Consider the following 22,628-nt stretch of genomic DNA (forward strand, 5'->3'; position numbering starts at 1 on the left):
AGAGAGAGAGAGAGAGAGAGAGAGAGAGAGAGAGAGAGAGAGAGAGAGAGAGAGAGAAAACCCCATACAAAGCCTAAAGAAGTCCTGAGCTGGTAGGTTAACATCCCAGAGCTTGTTAGTAAAGGATAACTAGTTTTTCCAGGTAAATACATTATTCAGCACACACACGCGTGCACGTGCGCGCGTGCGTGCACACACACACACACACACACACACACCCAAGAACACAGGCTTGGGAAATGATTTGCTGAGAAATCTTTGTTCATATTAGGGAGGGTGAAGGGAAAACTCCCTTGCAGAAGCTGCAAAGATGCTAAGTGGTAAACAGAAAGTGCCCAGCCAGCACAAGCTCTGGTCCTAGCAGGGCTATGTGCAGATCAGTGTTTCTCCCAGTTTAACCCCTTTCTACTTCTACTTGCTCTGAGAGGTCAGTCCTTACTCTGCAGAGGTAGCCTGGGTACTTTCCCAGAGCACCATCACCCACTTGCAAGGAGACACCCCTGCCCATAGTGGGCAGTGTTTCTTGCTGTGACAAGACAGCTGGGATTAATTTATAAGGGAAAGGTTTATTTTGATTCATTGCTCAAGAACTATCAGCTGCACTTGACTAAATGTCTAGCAGAAAGCAGGGAAGCAGGTAGATAGATGCAAGGGAGAGTAGAGGGGACAGAGAGCTGACCTGTGATCTTAGGTGGTGTCCTGTGGCTGTGAGGAAACACTGTCTTAGTTAGGTCATGCCAGTGCAACAAAGGAACACATCCCGATCCTTCCAAATAATGCATTCCCTGTGCGCCTCTGGGGGCAGCTTTCATTTAAACCACCACATTCCTCTCTCTGACCCCATAGACACACAGGCATATCATAAGGGAAAAAACATTCAGTCCAAAGTGCCAACCCTGTTCAAAAGTCCAATGTCTCTTCTGATACTCTTGGCCATCTCTGAATTATAATCCCCTACAAAACCAAAATAAAAAAGCAGATCACATAGTTCCAATATATAATGGCACAGGATATATATTACTGTTTCTAAAGGAGGAAAGGGACATAATAAGGAAATACTGAACAAAGCAAGCTCAAACTCTGTATCGCCATGTCTGATATCAAAACTCTCTTTGGGTCTCCAACTCCTTTCAGTTTTGTTGGAGGCAGCACATTTCTTTCTCTTGGGCTGGTTCCACTCCTTGTTAGCAGCTTTCCCAGGCAGGTATCCTAAGACTCTGGCATCTCCAGTATCTTGTGGTCTCCAAGGCAACCCAGGTTTCACCATCACAGCGTCATGAAAGAGCCTCTCTGGGTCTCCATGTAGGGACACCCATGCCACATGTCTGGCCGCAGCAGTTTTTTCCTAGACACAGAGGAAGATCCCATAACCCCTTTCTTGTATCTTTGACTCTGAAGCCAGAGCCATGTGGGTGAAGCTGCCAAGTTCTGCTGTCAGCTCAGGCTGGACCATGCCCCGCGGGTTCTGCTGTCAGCTCAGGCTGGAACATGCCCCACCGGTTCAGATATCTTTTCACCAGCTTTGTTTTGCAGGTCTCCACCACTGTGTCAACTTGATTGTCCTGGGATTTAATCTGCAGACCAGGCTGAGCTCAAACTCAGAAATCCTCCTGCCTCTTTGAGGTTAAAGGCTCAAGACCTAAGCTTGCTTTAGTTCCTTTTCACAAGTTGGAAATTTAGCTGGGTAGGGTCTTCAGGTCATCACTCCTTTTAGCACCAGTGTTCTTTCAGTTTTATCAACCCATTTATCTCCTTAACACAGGATTTACGAGTGCTAACGTTATGTTCTACGTCTTACTCACTGTGCTGGAGAAATCTCTAAAACACAATTGCCTCTAACCTTCAAGTCCTAATTGTCCAAGGGCAGACAAACCTGTAACAGCCACTTGCCTAAGGACAGATAACTTTGTGGGATTCTGGTGGCTGTTCATGCAAGACATGTGTTTCAACTTTTGTAAACAAGGTTGGTTGCCCACCTATCTCCAGTCACATACCTCCTCCAAGAAGGCCACACCTTCTAATCCTTCCTAAACAGTTTACCAACTAGGGAACGAGAATTCAAACATATGAGCTGTAGGGACCACTTTTCATTTAAACCAACTTACAGCAGTGCAAGCATTTTTTTTTTCCTTTGTGATGGTGTGAGAGTGATACACAAGCAGTAGAAACCATGCTTTGATTTTTGATCCTTTTCTGAGTCTGTGATTTGCAGTATTTTCTTGTGACAGTAGGCATGGACAGCGAGCTGATGAGATCATGAAACTAAAGAACCAAAGCTTTTGACACTGCAGAGAGTGTGAGATTTTGGAGTCCTTAACCCTAAATGAGATCCTTCATTGAACTTCTCCCCTAAAGGCTCAGGGAGCTGTGCAGAAGAGGAGGAGGAGGAGGAGGAGGGGGAGGTGGGGAGGGGGAAGAGGAGGGTAAGGGGGAGGAAAAAGAGAAGGAAGAGGAGGAGGAGAGGAAGAGGGAAATTGTGAGAGCCAGAGATGGGTAACTTCAGGGAAAGAGTGTCTTCTGCACACAACAGGACAGTTGCATGGACGAACTTAGAGACTGTGACAGTATGCACAGGGCCTGCACAGGTACAAGCCAGACGAGGTTCCAGTATTGGGAGGAGGAAGTGAACACAGGATCCCACCTCTAAGTAAGAACCTGTCTGCAACCGATACCCACTGGCAAAGGGGAATCAGTTTTCTCCAATGGAGTCTCAGTAGGCATATTAACTACAGGTCTGGGTAGACCCCAATGTACAAGAGTATCTGGCCGACATAAAACAAACTCAATGGTATCCTTTTAGATTTTTTTCTCTTTTTTTTTTTGGGGGGGGGGGAGGTGTTCTTGTTTTCAATAAAAGCAGTGCTCTACAGTATTATGTTTGTTATCATGCTTCTGTGGATATTGTGTTTTGTGTGTTCACATCTCTTAACACTTCCAAAATGCTAGATGCCTGTACATGTGGGACATTCAGCACTTTTATTATACAATAGGCTTTTTATTAGGTAGTTTTGCCTAAATGCAGGCTAATGCACGTGTTCTGCGTATATTTAAAGCCAGTTAATGCTTTAATGAGTGAGGTAGCTCAGAGGGTAATACCTAAGGCCAAGCCTGATGGCCGAGTCTGATCCGTAGGACACAGAAGGGAAGGAGAGTATCCAGTCTCACAAGCTGTTCCTCCATCTCCACAAGTGCTCCGTGGCAAGTGCCCTATCCTATGCTCATATACAGACAAAAGTATAAAATAAAAAATAAGATGGGTTAGCTAGACTACGACGGTCAATAGGTCAGATTTATTAAACACATCTTCAGCTTACAGTATTATCAGCCGGCAGTGAGTTTATCAGGTTAGGATGGAACCCCGTGTTGACAAACACCAGGAAGCAAGTCTATCATTTAGAGACCAACAAGGCTTGCAGGGACTAATGGAACATAAACCAATGCTATCATAAAGGTTAATCCAAAGCTGAGGTTTTCCAAGGAGTATAGTTGCCAAGGTCACCCCAGGCAGGATGTTCCAGAAGGTGGCTCTGGCATTTGTAGGTATACGCCATCCTCAGGTGATTCTGCAGGGCAAACTTCATGGACGGAACTATAAAAATTGTATTTTTCGCTTACTTTCATCTTCTAGAAAACAAAAATCTAAAATCAAGCAACCTGTTATTCCTCCAGGTAGGTTTTGTCTTGATGCCTTGCTGGCTATGAAACATATTATGGGATAGATTAGCAGTAGTCAATTATGCAGCAGGTGAATATTTAATTAGTATTTGTATACACTTTTCAATAATTGTGTGTTAATGACTTCATGAGATAGCTTGTTACTATGGGAATCCATATTACACAGAACAGTGTAGGGCTATGAAGAGAAGCCTGCAGTAATCCAACAGAGCAGTCGTGGGTCTCACAGGAAGAAGGAAAATGATTGTGTTATTTTTATCAAAAAAAAGAAAAAGCATTTGTAATGCTTAAATGTTTTCTATAGCTATTTAAAAAACCTGTAGTTACCATGCCATACTTGGTTTGTAAAACACATTACTATATTAAAATGATCAGCTATTCTTTATTCTGCATCTAATTTTTTATGTGTGTATTAACATACATACCACACACACACACACACACACACACACACACTTTTTTTTTTTTTTTTTTTTTTTTTTTTTGGGGGGGGAAAAAAAAAAAACAAATTTTTTGTTTCCCATCAATTTTTTTTTTTACTTTTTTTTTTTTTTTTTTTTTTTTTTGGGGGGGGAAAAAAAAGGGGGGGGAAGAGAGGGGCGGGGGGAGGAAACGGGGCACACAAAAAATTTTTTTTTTTTTTTTTTTTTTTTTTTTAAAAAAATTTTTTTTTTTTTTTTTTTTTTTGGTGAGGGATAGAGAAATAATCCATTGCTCCTGAATTTGACTGTGGGAGAATAATTTAAGATGCATCATATTTATTACATTAATTTTCAGAAACAGGAAAGTTCTACATTTTAATTTTCATTCATTGTACACTAAAGTGAGCACACAAATACACTTCCCCATCCATCTCCCCAACAGGAGAACTGTGCCTAGGCAAAAACGACCCATGCAAGCCCTGATGACGACAGAAATGACATCATCACCGAACTAGGTTCATTCTTGTTATTTATAGTGATCTGAATGTGTGACATGTTCTTTCCACACAACCACTATTCCAAACAGGTTTCTGCAGATGTCTTCTTTCCGAGGAAAGAAATCCACATCAAATCCTGCAATCTTCATGCTGCAGTTTCTAGGATCAGTGGATCTGAGAATAAGGAGAAAACAAAAGCAAAGAGAATTAAAAAAAAAAAAAGCAGTAAAGTCTTATTTCAAGAATAGTGGCCATAAAATAAAACCACCCACTCCAGCAGGTGTGGGGATGCTCTCTGTAACAACAACAACAACAACAACAACAACAACAACACCCTTCCCAGATAACTGGATAGGTCACTGTTGGAACACAAGTGAACAAGCTAGGGCCCAGCCTAATAAAGACAATGCAAACTGACCCCAGACCCGAGGTGTTGCTAAGGGTAAGAGAGACACCATCATCTTTCTAACAACAAAGAATGAAACCCAGGCTTTTCACTTTACCTTGCTTGTTAACAAATCACTCCGGTTGTGATGTTGCTTTAGCATAGCTCAGAGGTAAATTCAGACCAACCACTGGCCCCACGATGCTCAGCCATGATGTGATATAGTTGACATTTCTAGGAAACAAGTAAGGTATATGTAATACAATTGCTCCATCATAGTTTCTGATGGCAAGCCTGTGAGTGGCCAAAAGGAAGAGAAATGAGGCCTTTCCCTGGGGCTTGTCTGGATGCCAGCCATGAGGTGGTGTAAGTTGGATTTGTGATCCGAGGGTATGTGAAGATCTCTCACCACAGTAGTTAAAATGGAAAACAGAACTGGGGCCTCTGATTCCTCACAATGCCCCCAAATTTCCATTTGAATTTATAACATTTGTTGAGACAGTAGTTAAAATCCTGGTGCTGCCTGTATTCAAATCCCAGCCCTACCCCAAACTAGCTGCATGACTTTGATAGAGTTGCTTAACTCCTCTGTGCTTTAGCATTCTTCTCTGAAAATTAAGTAAAAGTTACTGGGATGTTAAAAAAGCCCAGGGTGTTCATATATCTAAACCCAGAACACCTAGCACACAGACAAAATCGATGTGTTTACCATTATTATTAGAAAGAATATTTCTTATTTTAGCCTGGCTTTTAGAGTCAGATGAAAAGATTTACACTTTTAAAATCAGAGGAGAGTACCATGAGTCTTGATGGTGCTTCTTACCTATTGATTTTCTGTGAATTCTTTAGCACAGCAGTCATGAATTCATTTGTCTTGCAGGGATGTAGAACAAAAAATGGTTGCCCAAGTATTGGATGTTCCTGTAAAAATCCAAACTGTCACTGTGAACTACTTGAAAAACATTAAATAATCTGGTTTCCTTTTTATCATTTAAAATATGTACACCATTTCTCTCTTTCCCCCAAACCATGTACATGTGTGTGCATGCATGTGTGTGTGCATGCATATGTGTGTTTGCATACAAGCACGTGCACATATGTACACATGTGGAGCTCTGAGGACAACTTGCAGGACTCATTCCTCTCCTTTTACCATGTGGGTCCTGGGGCTTGACCTTATGCCATCCAGCTTGGTTGTAAGTGTGCTTACCCACTGTGGTGGTGTGACTGAGAATGGGTCCCTTAGGCTCCTGTCTTAGTCAGGGTTTCTATTCCTACACAAACATCATGACCAAGAAGCAGTTGGGGAGGAAAGGGTTTATTCAGCTTACACCTCCATACTGCTGTTCATCACCAAAGGAAGTCAGGACTGGAACTCAAGCAGGTCAGGAAGCAGGAGCTGATGCAGAGGCCATGGAGGGATGTTCTTTACTGCCTTGCTTCCAGGGCTTGCTCAGCCTGCTCTCTTATAGAACCCAGGACTACCAGCTCAGAGACAGCACCACCCACAATGAGCTCTCTCCCAACTTGATCACTAATTGAGAAAATGCCTTGCAGCTGGATCTCATGGAGGCATTTCCCCAACTGAAGCTCCTTTCTCTGTGATAACTCCATCCTGTATCAAGCTGACACAAAACTAGCCAGTACAGGTTCCTATATTTGAATGCTTAACTATCATAGAACAGCACTGCTTAAGAAGGATAATGAGGACTAGAGAGATGGCTCAGCAGTTAAGAGCACCAACTGTTCTTCCAGAGGTCCTGAGTTCAATTCCAAGCAACCACATGGTGGCTCACAATCATCTGTAATGGGATCCAACGCCCTCTTCTGGTGTGTCTGAGGACAGCAACAATGTACTCATATGAATAAGGTAAATGAATAAATCTTTTTTTTTTTTTTAAAAAAGAAGGATTATGAGGCAAGGCCTTGTTGGAGAAAGTGTGCGTCTGAGGTTTCAAAGCTCATGACAGGCACAGGTTCTCTTTCAGCCTGGGGATCATGCGGGATCTCATCTCTTTCATGCGTACGTACCACCATGCTCCCCACCATGACGATAACAGACCAAACATCTGAAACTGTAAGCAAGTCCCCAGTTAAATGCTTTCTTTTATAAGAGTTTCTGTGGTTGTGGTGCTTCTTCACAGCAATAGAATGCCACTAAGCCACATCACCAGCTCTGCTCTTTCAAGGTAAACATCTATCTAACTTAGATTCCAAGTCACTGATTAACATTAAGGTTGACTTTCTACTTTGAAATATAATTATAATCCAAACACGACAAAGCTAAAAAAACAAAATGACAACAACAACAACAAAAAAAAAACAGTGTTTCTAGTTGTGGTGTGGCTCAGCCCTTAGCTCACACCTTTACTCCCTCTGGTAGGAATACAGACATGACCTCAGTACATACCTTTAATCCCAAATAATGAAAGTAAAGTTAGTTTTTAGAAAGAAGCACCCCTGTTTGAAAGTGACATCTAATTAAGTGGCAGACAAAATGATGAATCATAGAAAGCTCTGACAGAATAGGATCTGCCCAGCTCTTAGGAGAAGAGAGAGGAAAGGGAAGCCACTTGAGGGAGCAGTACACAGAGAGAAAGGGCAGTTTTACCAGGACGGTAATAGAGAGACAGGTTACAGAGACAACAAGCTAGACACAGGTGAAGACAGAATGAACCAGAGAATTGAAAGGAGCTAAAAGATTAGAACAGATTGCCAAAGTTAGTATGAAGCCAAGCAGATCAACTCATTCAGTGGCCAAGAGAGAAGCTCTATTGAATCAGTGAGGTTGGCGTGGGCGTTGAGCCAGGACAGTTTAGTTGCATAAGCCAGCCAGAGTTCAGAAAGAACAAGGGTGAGCTTGCTTATTCAGAAGTAAATCTCAGAGGCTGAAAACATTCTAGGCCTAGATAAGATTGTATGGAGACTAGAAGCTTCCAGGACTAGGCCTAGGCTAGCAGATGGAGGCAGTGAGCCTCCGAGATGACAATTATATCAGGTGAATGACAGATACTTTTACAGGAGTTATTCACTGATTTACTATTGAGTACAATGGGACACACATGCCATTCACACAATATAAATTAGCTAAATTTCCTTGGCTCTGTCTCAGTTAGCCAGTGTTTCTATTTGGCTTATAGTTATTTTAACTTTTCTTCAGTGATGTACAGGAAGACCAGTAACTTGACAGTCAGAACAAGGCTTTTTTCCCCCCCTTACCTCTTTGTTAGTAGTCAAGGAACCAAAGTCATTTGTATATTTCACCTTAAATTTGGTTAGTGTGCTAATTGCTTCAGCATGCTACCTCCCTCCCTGTGTCAGTGGGCACATGTTCCATGAGCACGATGCAGTGCGTGAGAAGGAATGATCTGCACTGTTTCTCCTCTGACTTCTCTCTTCCCTTCCCCTTCTCGTCTCTCAATGTACAGGGCTGTTTCTATAACTGAAATCTCCTATGGTGTCATTCTATAGTCTCTATGGGGAACGATTACACATAAGCTACAGATCACTCTTCTGCCAATTTATGAACATAAATATAAACAATGGGAAGTCTCAGAAGAAGCAGAAGAGGAGGAAGAGGAAGAAGGGGAAGAGGAAGAAGAAATCTCAAAGATGGATGAGAAAGGATGGGATAAGGGGAGAGCTGGGGAGTAATGATGCTGAAAATACACTTATGAAATTCTTTTTGTTTGCTTGGTTTTTTCAAGACAGATTTTATCTGTGTAGCCCTGGCTGTCCTGGAACTCACTGTGTAGACGAGGCTGACCTCGAACTCAAGAGATTCACCCCCCTCTACTCCCAAGTGCTGGAACTAAAGGTGTGCACCCCAACACCTGCCTCATCTATGAAATTCTTAAAGAATTAATAAAAATATGACAAAAAGAGAAAAGAAATAACAGTGGAGGGGAGCAGACCCTCAACTGGGAGAAAATGGGTCGGCAACTCTTCTCCTCTCAAAGTACAAACCTGCAAAAAACCTGCCAAACATCAGTTCCCTGCAAACTATTTCCAGGGACAAGGAATCAACAACCAAAGACAAACATTTTTGAGAAGTATAGTTTATGATAAGCTCGAGGATTTCAAATTAGAAACAGAGGAAATCTTACAGCTTTCTTGCTTAGGAAACTTCGTATCCCTTGTAACCAGACCCTGGCTCCCCTCACAAGAAGCAGGGGGTGGGGGTGGGGGGGGCTGGGATGATCCTGGCTACTGTTGAGAGGCACTGTCAAACCAGCCACAGAACCAGATCTAAAGAAGGAGCTCTCCAGCTCTGGGGCCAGAGGCTGCAGTTCCAGAGGAGGCAAGCAGCTGGTAAGCCAAAAGCTGTAACTCAGATCCTGACGTGGAGGCAGTTACAGGAGGGAAGGGGAGGGGAGCTCTGCAAGCATCTCTGGTTGACGGAAGGACACAAGGCCTGCCAGGAAATGAAAGCCAAGACTGACTTGAATAGGATCTTAAGTTTGAGGGTACTTCACCCATATATTAACCAGGGGCAAAAAGGGAGGCTGTATGTTAGAGGCTATGAGCTCCATGTGTTGAACACAACCTCTGTCAACCTGTAGACTAGACATAGCTGTGTTACTCTGAGGAAGGCAGGCAAAACTGTTTTAAATGAAAATAAGAAGGCAGACACAGGGATAGACTACGAGTATAATTTCACCATTTTGGGATACTGGGGCAGGAGGATCATGAGGCCCACCAGCCTGAGTAGCACAGTAAGACTTTGTCTCAAAACCGACCAAAACCAACAACAAAAACAGAATTTAAAGGACACATCAGTGGCTATACTCATAGACTAATTCTGAAGATAGTGTAAACCAAACAGAAATAAGAGAACCAATAGCAAAAAACCGGCCCACAGAGGAAGCTCTCAGAATCTGGGATTGCTCTAATATGTTGTACAAAGTATCCAGTTTTCAAAGAAATTTATGACACACACGAAGAAACCACATACAGTAATCCATTTAGAAACATATATGAACTCTCAATGGGCCAACTAATTGGATTTGCAAAGAATTCGAACCAGCTATACAGCTATGTCCACAGATTTAAAATATGTTTACAGAATTAAAGAGGAAAGTGATGGCAATGACTCTGCAAACAGTGGTGTCATTAAAGGGAAAGAAAGCTTGGGAGGAGGCCTACAGAAATGCTGAACTCACTATGCAATGCCAGGCAGAGATGTACTAGGAAAGTTCATCAATGGATATGAGACCACAGGTGAAAGAATCAGTGGATTTGAAGACATGTTAAAAGAAATAATCATTTTGAAAAAGAGGAGAAAAATTGTAGAAAATGAGTCCCACACACCTCAATTGCAGCAACATATATATATGAATATGAAGAGAGGGGAAAGGAGTACACTAAATATTCAAAAAGAGATTAGCTGAAAATTCATACACTTTGGTGACAGATGTAACAACAGACATATCACAAATTGCTGAGTCCAAAACCAAGAAAATCTTAAACATTTAAACAAGAACTACAACTACAAAGGAAAGCTTCATCAACAGAATACAAGAGATGGTAGAGAGAATCTCAGGCATTAAAGATATGATAGAAAAAAACTAATACATCATTCAAAGAAAATGTTAAACCCCAAAACCCCTTGACACAAAATAGTCAGGAAATCTGGGACAGGAAGAAAAGGCCAAAGCTAAGAATAGTAGGCATAGAAGAAGGCAGAAATATTAGAATCACACCTGACTTCTCAATGGAGACTTTAAAAGTCAGAAGGGTCTGGGCAGATGTGCTATAGACTTTAAGAGACCACAGATGCCAGTCTAGATTACTATACCCAACAAAGCTTTCAATCATATAGATGGAAACCACAAGATATCCCATGTAAACAATATCTATCTATAAATTCAGCTCTACAGAAGGCACTATAAGAAAAACTCTAACTCAAAGAGCTATACCCTTGGAAATACAAGAAATAAATAATCTCACACCAGTAAACTAAAAGAAGGGAAGCACACCACCACCACCACCACCACCACCACCAAGAGCAAACAACAAGAATCAACAATCATTGGTCATTGATATCTATCAACATCAGTGGTCTCAATTCCTGAATAAAAAGACACTGACTAATAGGATGGATGTGAAAACAGGATCCATCTTTCTGCTGCATACAAGAAACACACCTCAACATCAAGGATAGACATTGCCTCAGGGCAAAGGGTTGGAAAAAGATATTCCAAGCAACTGGAACAAAGCAGAAAGCTGGGATAGCCATTCTTTTTTTTTTTTTTTTTTTTTTTTTTTAAAGAGACTTGAAACCAAAACCAATAAAAAGAGATGGTGAAGGACACTACATACTCAACAAAGAAAAAACTCCCCAAGGGGATATTTTAATTCTTAACATCTATGTACCAAACAAAAGGGTAACCTAGTTTATAAAAAGAAACACTATTACAGTTAAAATCACATATTGGCCTCCACACACTAATTTTGGGAGACTTCAATACCCAACTCTCACCAATGGACAGGTCATCCAGACAAAAACTAAAACAGAGAACTACAGACATTATAAACCAAATGGACCAAACAGATATTTAGAGAACATTTCACCCAAACACAAAAGATTATAACTTCCTCTTAGCATCTCATGAAATTTTCTCCAAAACTGGCCATATACTCTGAAGCAAAAGAAGTCTCAACAGATAGAAAAAGACAGAAATAACTGTCAGACATTAAATCTGGATATCAACAAGAGAAAGCTTACAATTCCATAGAAACTGAACACCCCTCTACTGAGTCAAACAGAGGCAAAGACAGAAATAAAGCAAGACATCAAATTCTTTGTAGAATTCAATAAAAATTAACACATAGAAGATCCAAACTTATGAGACAGAATGAAAGAAGGCTAAGAAGGAAGTTTATAGCATTAAGAGCTTACAAAAACATTGGAGAGATCTCATGCTAGCAACTTAGCATACCCAGATGCTCTAGAACAAAAAGAAGTTAAGCATACCAAAGTAGATGGCAAGAAATAATCAAACTGAAAGCTAAAATCAGTAAAATCAAAGCAAAGAGAACGCTAAGAATCAATGAAACAAAGGGTTGTTTCTTTGAGAAAAATCAACAAGATAGACAAATCCTTATTCACAGAGAGAATATCCAAATGTACAAAATCAAAAATGAAATGGGAAACATAACAGACACCAAGGAAATCCAGAGAATTATAAGGACATATTTTAAAAACCTGTACTTCACTAAGTTGGAAAATCTATGAGAAATGGATAATTTTCTCTTACCTAAGTAAAATCAAGATTAGAAAAACAATTTAAATAGGCCTATGTCAGCTAAGGAAATAGAATCAGTCATTAAAAATCTCCCAACCAAAAAGAGATCATGAAAAGATTGATTTAGGGCAGAATTCTATCAGACTTTCAAATAACAGTTAATGTCAATACAACTCAAATTATTTCACAAAACAGAAGGCATATTGTCCATTTCATTTTATGAGGCCACATATACCCCGATTCCCAAATCACATAGAGAATCAACAAAAAGCGAAGCACTGGTCAATTTCCCTTATGAACATGGGTGCAAAAATACTCAATAAAATACTGGCAAACTGAACCCAAGAACACATCAAAAAAGATAATCCAACATAATCAAGTAGACTTCATCTCAGAGAGGCAGGGATTTAATATAAGAAGTTCTGTAAATGTAACCACCATATAAACAAACTTAAAGAAATTACATGATCATCTCATTAGACAAGGCCTTTGACAAAATCCAGCAGCCCTTCAAGATAAAAGTCCTGGAAAGATTAGGGATATAAGGGATATACCTTAGATACCTAACACAATGAAAGCAATTCACAGCAAGCCTGTACTGGCTGGTTTTGTGTGTCAACTTGACACAGGCTGGAGGTATCACAGAGAAAGGAGTTTCAGTTGGGGAAGTGCCTCCATAATGTCCAGCTGTGGGCATTTTCTCAATTAGTGATCAAGACTGGAGGGCCCCTTGTGGGTGGCACCATCTCTGGGCTGGTAGTCTTGGGTTCTGTAAGAAAACAAGCTGAGCAAGCCAGAGGAAACAAGCCAGTAAGAAACATCTCTCCATGGCCTCTGCATCAGCTCCTGCTTTCTGACCTGCTTGAGTTCCAGTCCTGACTTCCTTTGGTGGAAAGTGTAAGCTGAATAAACCCTTTCCCCCCAACTTGTTTCTTGGTCATGATGTTTGTGCAGGAATAGAAACCCTAAGAGCCGGGCATGGTGGTGTACGCCTTTAATCCCAGCACTCTGGAGGCAGAGGCAGGTGGAATTCTGAGTTTGAGGCCAGCCTGGTCTACAAAGTGAGTTCCAGGACAGCCAGGGCAGGGCAATACAGGGAACACCTGTCTCGAAAAACCAAAAAAAAAAAAAAAAAGAAACCCCGACTAAGACAAAGCCTATAGCCAATATCAAATTAAATGGAGAGAAACTCAAAGAAATTTCACTAAAATTAGGAACAAGACAAGGTTGTCCACTTTCTCCATACCTATTTAATATATTATTTGAAGTTTTAGCTAGAGCAATAAGACAACTGAGAGAAATCAAAAGGATACAAATTGAAAAGGAAGAAGTCAAAGTATAGTTATTTGCAGATGAAATGACAGTATACATTAACTGATCCTAAAAATTCCACTGGGGAACTCCTACAGATGATAAACACTTTCAGTAGAGTAGCTGAATACAAGATTAACTCAAATAAAAACATCAGCAACTCTCCTATACACAAATGAAAAATGGACTGAAAAAGAAATCAGCAGAACAACACCTTTCATAGTAGTCTCAAATAATGTCAAATATTCTAAGTAAACTTCAAGAAAAACACTAAAGAAGATATCAGAGCATGGAAAGATCTTTTTATTTTAGGATTACATTTTTATTAAATATTTTATTTTAATATTAAAATAGTAAAAAAAAAAGGACCATCCTATTAAAAGCAATTTACAGATTTAATGTAATCACAATTTAAACAATTCTTTACAGACCTTGAAATGACAAATCTGAACTTCATAAGGAAAACCAAAATCCAGGATAGCTAAAACAAATCTGAATAATAAACGAACAGCTGGAAGTATCACAACCCCTGTCTTCACAAGGTCTTTGACAAAATCCAGCACACTTTCATGATAAAAGTCCTGGAGAGAGGAGGGATATAGGAGCCTTATATACCTAACATAATGAAAGCCATTTATAGCAATCCTATAGCCAATATCAATTAATAACAGTAGTAAAAATCATATGGTATTGACATTAAAACAGACACATTGAATAGTGGAATCAAATTGAAGACCTAATAGACGTGAAAGTGGAGAACTGCCTTGAGTGCACTGGCATAGGAGACAGTTTCTGAAGAGAACACTGATAGCACAGGCACTAAGATCAACACTTTATAAATGGGACCTCTTGAAACTGAAAAGCTTCTGTAAGGCAAAGAGGACAACACAGCAGCCCACAGAATGGAAAAAGATTTTTAGCAGCTCCACATTTGATAGAGGACTAAAACCCAAAATATATAAAGAACACAATAATCTAGACATAAAAAGAAATCAAATAACCGATTAAAAATGGGGACCAAATCTAAACAGATAATTCTTAATAGAGGAATCTCAAATGGCTGAGAGACATGTAAAAATCTGTTCAACATCCTCTGCCATCAGGGAAATGAAAATCAAAACTACTTTGAGATTCCATCTTACACCTGTCAGAATGGCTAAGATAAATAATACAAGTTATAATACAAGTTATTATGGTTATGAGGATGTGGCACCACCAACAAATGGGCTGGGCCCACCCACGTTAATCACTAATTTAAAAAATGTCCTACAGGTTTGCCTACAGCCAGATCTTACGGAGGCATTTATTGACTAAGGTTCCCTCCTCTCAGATGACTTTTGCTGTGTCACGTTATATGTGAGCCACCCAGCACAGTAGAGGAGAGGGGTTCAAACACTCTGGTGTGTGGTTGGTGAAGACAATCAGGACAATACTTTTCAAAAGGTACTTTTCTGCAACGGACAGTTCTTTTAATGGATCCCTTCAGGAGATAATGTCTGCACTTTCTGCCTTCTGTGTAGACAGCCAGATTCAGAGATGAAAGCAGTCCTTAGTTCACTTAGGAATTACATGTTGGGATCAAAGGGGAAAAACCATCTAAACTCTGATACTTGGTTTGTTTAACACACCTTTTTCAGAAATGAAAGAACATCAAAACTGCCAGGATCTCTTTCTGTGTTACTCATTTTAGATTGGTTTGAGAGGTAAATTCACATGTAATTATTTTTAATTATGTATGTGCACATGTATATAACATATACATACATATATATACATATACGTATACATATACATATATATATGTATATACATATATATATATATATATGTATATGTTATATACTATATATTATGGGTGCAAGTGTCTGTGGAAGCCAGAAGAGGGTGCCAAATCTCCAGGTACAGAAGCCGCTGTACCAGCAAATAGGTGCTGGGATTAGAACTCAGGTCCTCTACAAGGGCCGTATGCATTTTTAATTACTGAGCCATCTCTCCAGCCACAGGGGAAAAATCTTTTCACATTGCTCTTTCTCTTTTATTTACGTTGAACATTACATGTGTATTTAATTTTAAAGCTATCCTCTAAATAGTCTCCTCTTTCCCGAGCATTTGAAGTATTATAGGATGTTTGTCCCTCTCTGCTCTCCTTGCTGATGTGCTGACCCCCATAGTTCAGTTATTTTTGCTGCTGCTCAGATCCATAGATGTTATTAGTATTTTATAATTGCATGTTCCTGGTGAGTTATTCACATTTTATTCATTTACCTTTTTGTGTATCTTAACATTCATTTACAGATAGGATTTAAAAAAAATTTTTGTTGCTGAGACAGGGTCTAATGTAGCCCAGAGTGACCCGGAGTGGCCTCAAGCTGGAGGCTGGCCTTGCCCTGATTCTCCTGACTCTGCCTCTGGAGACCCTTTTCTTTATCCCTTACATCTTTCAGGAGTGTGAGTTAGTGAGTGCTTGCAGGTAATAGACAGTCCCATCCTTGGACGTCATCCTTGCCCTCATTTCTGAAAAAACTAAGTTGTAGGTAAAATGATTCTAGATTACAGATCTATCTATCAGGACTTGAGTTACATCGCCTCACTTTCGAGCTTCCAGGTTTTTGTAATTAAAAGTTAATTGGCATCCCTTTTTTAAGGCTTCCTCTTTCCTCCTGGCATTTCACTGTGAAGTGATTGGCTATGGATTTCCCTTCATTTATACTGCTTGAGATTCACTGAGCTTCCCAACACAAACAGGGAGGCCGCTTCATCGATTCCGAGAAATTCTTGGAATCAGCCTCCTGGGTACTGCCTCTCCTTTACCCTTCCGAAAATTCTATTACATATGTCAGCTCTCTCCTATTCTTTTTAACTCCTTTTTCCACATACAAGAACTTTTTTATGATTCAAAATTAGTGATAATTCTTTTTCTTTTTAACTCTTAACCTGTTAGCAAATTTACCACTTCATCTCACTTTTACTATAACATGCACAGTTCTTCAAATTCATCTTCTAGCACATTAATATTCCCTTTAACTATATTTATTTGCATTTTAATCTAGGTTTTCTAATGACACTTTACTTTCTAAATGATCTATTTGGTTTTCCTTAATTTTGCATTAGTTGTTGCTGTTGTTATTATTATTATTATTATTATCTATTATTTTTTACTTTGTTTCTCTATGCAGTTCCAACTGGCCTAGTACTCACAGTATAGACTAAGCTGGTATTAAGACTCACAGAGTTCACCTGACTCAGCCTTCCAGGTGCAGGGATCAAGGACATGTGTCTTCATTTCCAGCTTCATTTTGTTTTGAGATGGGGTCTCTGGTGACCTATGCTGCCCTTAAATGCATTATTCAGCCAAGGACAACCTTCATCTCCTGCTCTTCCTGCTTCCATGCTCTAAGTGAAGGCATTACAGGTATGTGTTCTCACACCCTTGAAATTTGCCCATTTTTGAGTCTTCTTTCAAAATATGGTTAATATACTTCTATTTTATAATGAATATTTTCAATATCTAATACTAAAGCTTGTTACCTTGACTGGTCTTCTCTCTTAGATTCTCATTATGGGTTCTGTATTTAATTGTTTATTTGTAGTATGACTATACATTGGTAATTCTTTGGGGCCTATGATTAAATGTGTACCCCTCTGAAGAAGTTTCTACATGTTTCTGCATAGTGCTCAGGAGGGATTCTGATTTCATCCCAAAATGAAGACCATGTTTAGAATTTTCTGAAGATCTTTTTCTCTTTCATCTTTTTCTTTTAGGTCTAAAATTATATATATACATAAAAAATTGGATATTTTCTTTATTTACATTTTAAATGTTTTTCCCTTTCCAGGTCTGCCCTTCAGAAACTCCCTATCCCATCCCCCCTCCACCTGCCTCTATAGGGTGCTCCTCCATCCACCCACTCCTGCCACTCCTGGCATTCCCTTATACTGGGACATCAAACACCCTCAGGCCCAAGGGCCTCTCCTGCCACTGACGTCCAACAAGGCCATCCTCTGCCACATATGCGGCTAGAGCCATGAGTCCCTCCATGTGTACTTTTTGCTTGGTGGCCAAGTCCCCGGGAATGCCAGGGGGTCCGGCTCCTTGACACTCTTGCAACCACCATGGGGCTGCAAACCCCCTCAGCTTCTTCAGTCCCTTCCACAACTCCTCCATCAGGGACACCTTGCTCAGTCCAATGGTTGGCTGCTAGCATCCGCCTCTGTATTTGTCAGGCTATGGCAGAGCCACTCAGGAGACAGTCTGTTATTCTATGTCTTTATTGGGGAATTGAGTCCATTGATGTTAAGAGATATTAAGGAATACTGATTGTTGCTTCCTGTTATTTTTGATGTTATTTTTATGTTTGTGTGGCTATCTTCCTTTGGATTTGTTGAAAGATTACTTTCTTGCTTTTTCTAAGGTGTAGTTTCCCTCCTTGTGTTGGCATTTTCCATCTATTATCCTTTGTAGGGCTGGATTTGTGGAAAGATATTGTGTAAATTTGGTTTTGTTATGGAATATCTCAGTTTCTTTATCTATGGTAATTGAGAGTTTGCTGGGTATAGAAGCCTGGGCTGGCATTTGTGTTCTCTTGAGGTCTGTATGACATCTGCCCAGGATTTTCTAGCTTTCTCTGGTGAGAAAGTCTGGTGTAATTCTTTTATTATTATTATTATTATTATTTTCTTTATTTACATTACAAATGCTATCCTGAAAGTTCCCTATAATCCCCCCCCCCCCCCCCTACCCGCCCACTCCCACTACTTGGCCCAGGCCTTCCCTTGTGCTGGGTCATATAAAGTTTGCAAGACCAAGGGGCCTCTATTCCCAGTGATGGCCGATTAGGCCATCTTCTGCTACATATGCAGCTAGAGACACAAGCTCAGGGGGTACTGGTTAGTTCATATTGTTGTTCCACCTACAGGGTTGCAGCCCCCTTCAGCTCCTTGGGTACTTTCTCTAGCTCCTCCATTGGGGACCCTGTGTTCCATCCAATAGCTGGCTATGAGCATTCACTTCGGTGTTTGCCAGGCACTGGCATAGTCTCACAAGAGGCTGCTATATCAGGGTCCCTTCAGCAGAATCTTGCTGGCATGAGCATTAGTATTTAGGTTTGGTGGCTGATGGTGGGATGAACCCCCGGATGGGGTAGTCTCTGGATAGTCCATCCTTTCATCTTAGCTCTAAATTTTGTCTCTGTGTCTGGTNTAATTCTTATAGGTTTGCCTTTTTATGTTACTTGACCTGTTTTCCTCACTGCTTTTAATATTCTTTCTTTGTTTTGTGCAATTTAGTGTTTTGATTATTATGTGACAGGAGGAATTTCTTTTCTGGCCCAATCTATTTGCAGTTCTGTAGGCTTCTTGTTTGTACATGGGCATCTCTTTCTTTAGGTTAGGGGAGTTTTCTTCTTACTGGCCCTTTAAGTTGGGAATTTTCACTCTCTTCTATACCCATTATCCTTAACATTTGGTCTTCTCATTGTGTCCTATATTTCCTGGATATTTTGGGTTAGGAGCTTTTTGCATTTTGCATTTTCTTTGACTGTTGTGTCAATGTCTTATATTGTATTCCCCTAACGTGCTTTAAATTGGGCCTGTGAGTCACCTGGATATCTCTGTCATAGTAAATGCCGGACTTCTGCAGAATAAAATGCTCTTTGCTTTTGCATACTATTTGAGTCCAGGGTATTATTCTTCTTTGAATCATGGACCCTGAAAATATTTTGTATTGCTGAGAAATTATATTTTTGAACTCATGTTTTAGAGTTCTTTCCCACAGCCTTAAGGGCTGTCCTGAAGGTCACAGCATTCCACCATTTTGCTGAGACATAGACACACCCTCACCTCCCAGGCTAGTGCTACTTCTAATTATGAAGTCATTAACCTTAGGGGGGGGGAAACATTTCTGATAACCCTGACAGGGAGAATATGTCCTGAAGGGGGAAAAGGAAGTGATATCTGTATTTATTTATATTTATTTATTTATTTCCTTCTTTCTTTCTACAAACAAGTCTCATTGCCCATCAACTAACAATACTTATGGAGACCCACACCCTGCTGGCTCTGTTCCAGGGGCAGGAACCATGTCATGCTGTCCCTTCCATGACCATGAAGGCTTGGCACTAGGTACTAAATGAATATTTGTAGAACTAATGCCTAGACAGAGAGAGAGAGAGAGTCTGTTGTGCTAAAGCAAATTGTTCCTTACAAATGCAGCCTCCACCACAAAGGGGAATATTTTTGAGGAGACATCAGTAGGTCCTATAGAACTAAATGACACAAGAGAAAGAATGGTTCTTTCTTTGGCATGGAACTAGACATAGCTCCTTCTATATATCTATAAGGGAACTTCAACATCTGTATGAAAAGGGTGTCTCAAGGAAGGTCTAATGTGTCTGATGGCCAAGAGGGGTTCATTGGTACATCACAGGGGAACTACGTGGTACTGGCCTAAGGTCTCATGGATAGAAAGCTCCCTTGTTTTCCTGTAAGACGTCCATGCTGAAATCTTAGATGCCTCAACTATGATTTCCACACTACAGATTTAAGGTTTGTTCCATGGTTTCAGTTGTGTGGGCTCTGTAAAGCTCTTTAGATGCTTCATAGTTGAAACATTAACCTGTACAGTGGGCTTTACATTTTCATAAGCTGACTGGCACCCTGATTCACATGAAATAGGCTGCCTGCTTGTCTGATACATGGTTAGGGTACCGCAAAGCAAGGATACAGAAGACATCACAACACAGCAGACCATGATGCTGGCAACTAAAGATCCAAATCCAGTATACAGGGACCGAAGGAAGGAAGTGGTTGGATCAGGCCTGGGTAGGGTGGGGTGGTGGTGAGCAGAAGCGTTGGAGACATCCCCAAAATTTGATATTTAACCTGGTTCTGATCTCAAAGAACAGGTGGTATTAATGCAGGATCAGAGCAGAATGTGGCCAGAGGCTGTAAGCCCCAAAGCTGACTCCATATTTATTGCAAAATAGTTAAAAGACAGACATACCAACTTCCATTTTTCACACAATACTGAAAAGCTTTTGTTAAAGATATTGTTAAATGATTGAGACAATCCCTTTACTATCTACAAATTTCCTAGAAGTAATCAACACCACAAAAACATGAGGTTCAGAACACAGAGAATTTCATTTAACAGTTGGAAGAATGTTTTAGAAGGGAAGAATAGTGACCCGGGTCTATACTTCTATGCTGTATTGGCACTGAAGATGTAGACAGACAGGCAATGAGACAGTATTGAAGAACAAAACCATGAGAAAGGTTTTTACCTTTTTTAAAACCTTTTTTACCAGAAAGAACAAAACCACGAAAGTCTTTACCAGAAAGGTCAGCTAGTTTCTTATTCTGCTGCAGGCTGGTGAGTCAACTGAGCCATACTGTGCTCTAGCTGCACCTAGACATCTTGTGGCCAGAAAAATCCAATGATATTTTAGATGGTGTTTTTTAAAAAATGCACCATGAAACAGTTTTTCAGAGCCATATGCTGCACAGATATCACCAGGATTCCTAGAATTTTTATTAAAAATTACAGACATCACAGTAATAATTCTGTCATACCACCTTGTCTACTAACAAATCTTCCTTTCATGGCCCCCGAGAGCCCAGAAAGTGATTCTTCCACTCCTGCATAGATCTATAAAGGGCTCCATCTCTGTGAGTCTGACAGCTCCAACTCCAACCCATGGATAAGAGAGCAGTAGACTCTGAACATATTTACAAAGTTATGGGTTGTTGCTTTAAGCCATATGATTCATATGTGAGAGCTCTCTGAGTTCCCAAACTTATTTAGTTATCAATTTATTGTATATAATTTTAATAGCTCTGAGTTTTGATATGCAAAATGGAAACAGCACAGCTGATACTTCACAGGGTGGAAAGAAGATAACCACCAGGACTTATAAAGCCTGCTGGGGGACAAGGAGCTTATGTAAATGTCTATTAATTAAACAGTCACGCTGCACAAGTAGGTCAGGCAGTTGCTAAGTCTGAGGGAGCGCCCCAGCTGGCAGCACTGAGGAGAAATGGGCATTTAACCCTAACTGCACTTGTTGCGTTTTATACAGCATATTAAGTTGCAATATTCCATAACCTAACACAGCACAGCAGCTTCCACATGATCTTCAAAGAATTCTCTGGTAGAACATAAACTTATTAGAAACAGCAGCTAAAGACAAAAACAAGAAAGCGAGCCAATTACAAATGAAGAACTTGTAAAAAGCTAATCAAAGCTCTCATCCAGAGAAAATGAGAAAGTCTGAGGTGTGGAAAGATGTTTTTATATATTGATGAGATTTTTATATAGTGTCACAGAAAGAAAGCTAAAACACTTAAACTAAGACAAAAGACCCCATGTCTCTGCCTGGGCCCCATGTCTCTCCTTGGGCCCCATGTCTCTGCCTGGGCCCCATGTCTCTGCCTGGGCCCCATGTCTCTGCCTGGGCCCCATGTCTCTGCCTGGGCCCCATGTCTCTGCCNTCTGCCTGGGCCCCATGTCTCTGCCTGGGCCCCATGCCTCTGCCTGGGCCCCATGTCTCTGCCTGGGCCCCATGTCTCTGCCTGGGCCCCATGTCTCTGCCTGGGCCCCATGTCTCTGTCTGGGCCCCATGTCTCTGCCTGGGCCCCATGTCTCTGCCTGGGCCCCATGTCTCTGTCTGGAAGCCTTATTATGCTTCAATCAGTGTTTGCATTAAAATCCTCTCTGCTGGTGGAAACACCTATTTTTAAAGATATCTTGGGGGAGGCGCTATCAGAAGATAATCCTGTGGATTTCCAGGTGTCTCTCAACACCCAAACGTGGGGAGAGCAAGGCAGAAGAATTTACTCAGCTAGAGCATGGGATCAGAGGAAAATGGAGGACCCAACTATTTTTTCCATATTAAAGGAATAAACAAATCTTGTTGGCAGTGGGGTGGTTGGAGGTAGCAAGTTTATAAGGAAACTGACCCAAAGATGTAAGAAAACATTCCCAGGGAGAATAGTCAATGGCAAATACTAGACAGGGAAAAAATGGGAGGGAAGTCACAGGAGATGTGAGCAGAGAGGGAGCACAACCTCAGTAGTGAGCAGGGAGGGAGCACAG

General features: G+C 40.7%; 1 protein-coding gene across 1 annotated transcript in view; it reads right to left on the reverse strand.

Moving 5' to 3' along the window:
- Positions 1-4,397: 4,397 nt before the first annotated feature.
- Positions 4,398-22,628, reverse strand: part of Atg10 (autophagy related 10) — a 291,273-nt gene continuing 273,042 nt past the window's right edge. Inside the window, exons 6-8 of the mRNA XM_021208773.2 lie at positions 5,803-5,900; positions 5,098-5,213; positions 4,398-4,768 (exon numbers count right to left, since the gene is read on the reverse strand). Of these exons, the coding sequence (XP_021064432.1) occupies positions 5,114-5,213; positions 5,803-5,900 (198 nt within the window). The 3' untranslated portion in view covers positions 4,398-4,768; positions 5,098-5,113. The remainder of the gene's footprint in view (positions 4,769-5,097; positions 5,214-5,802; positions 5,901-22,628) is intronic.

Source organism: Mus pahari, chromosome 11, assembly GCF_900095145.1.
Source record: "Mus pahari chromosome 11, PAHARI_EIJ_v1.1, whole genome shotgun sequence".
Classification (NCBI taxonomy): Eukaryota; Metazoa; Chordata; class Mammalia; order Rodentia; family Muridae; genus Mus; species Mus pahari.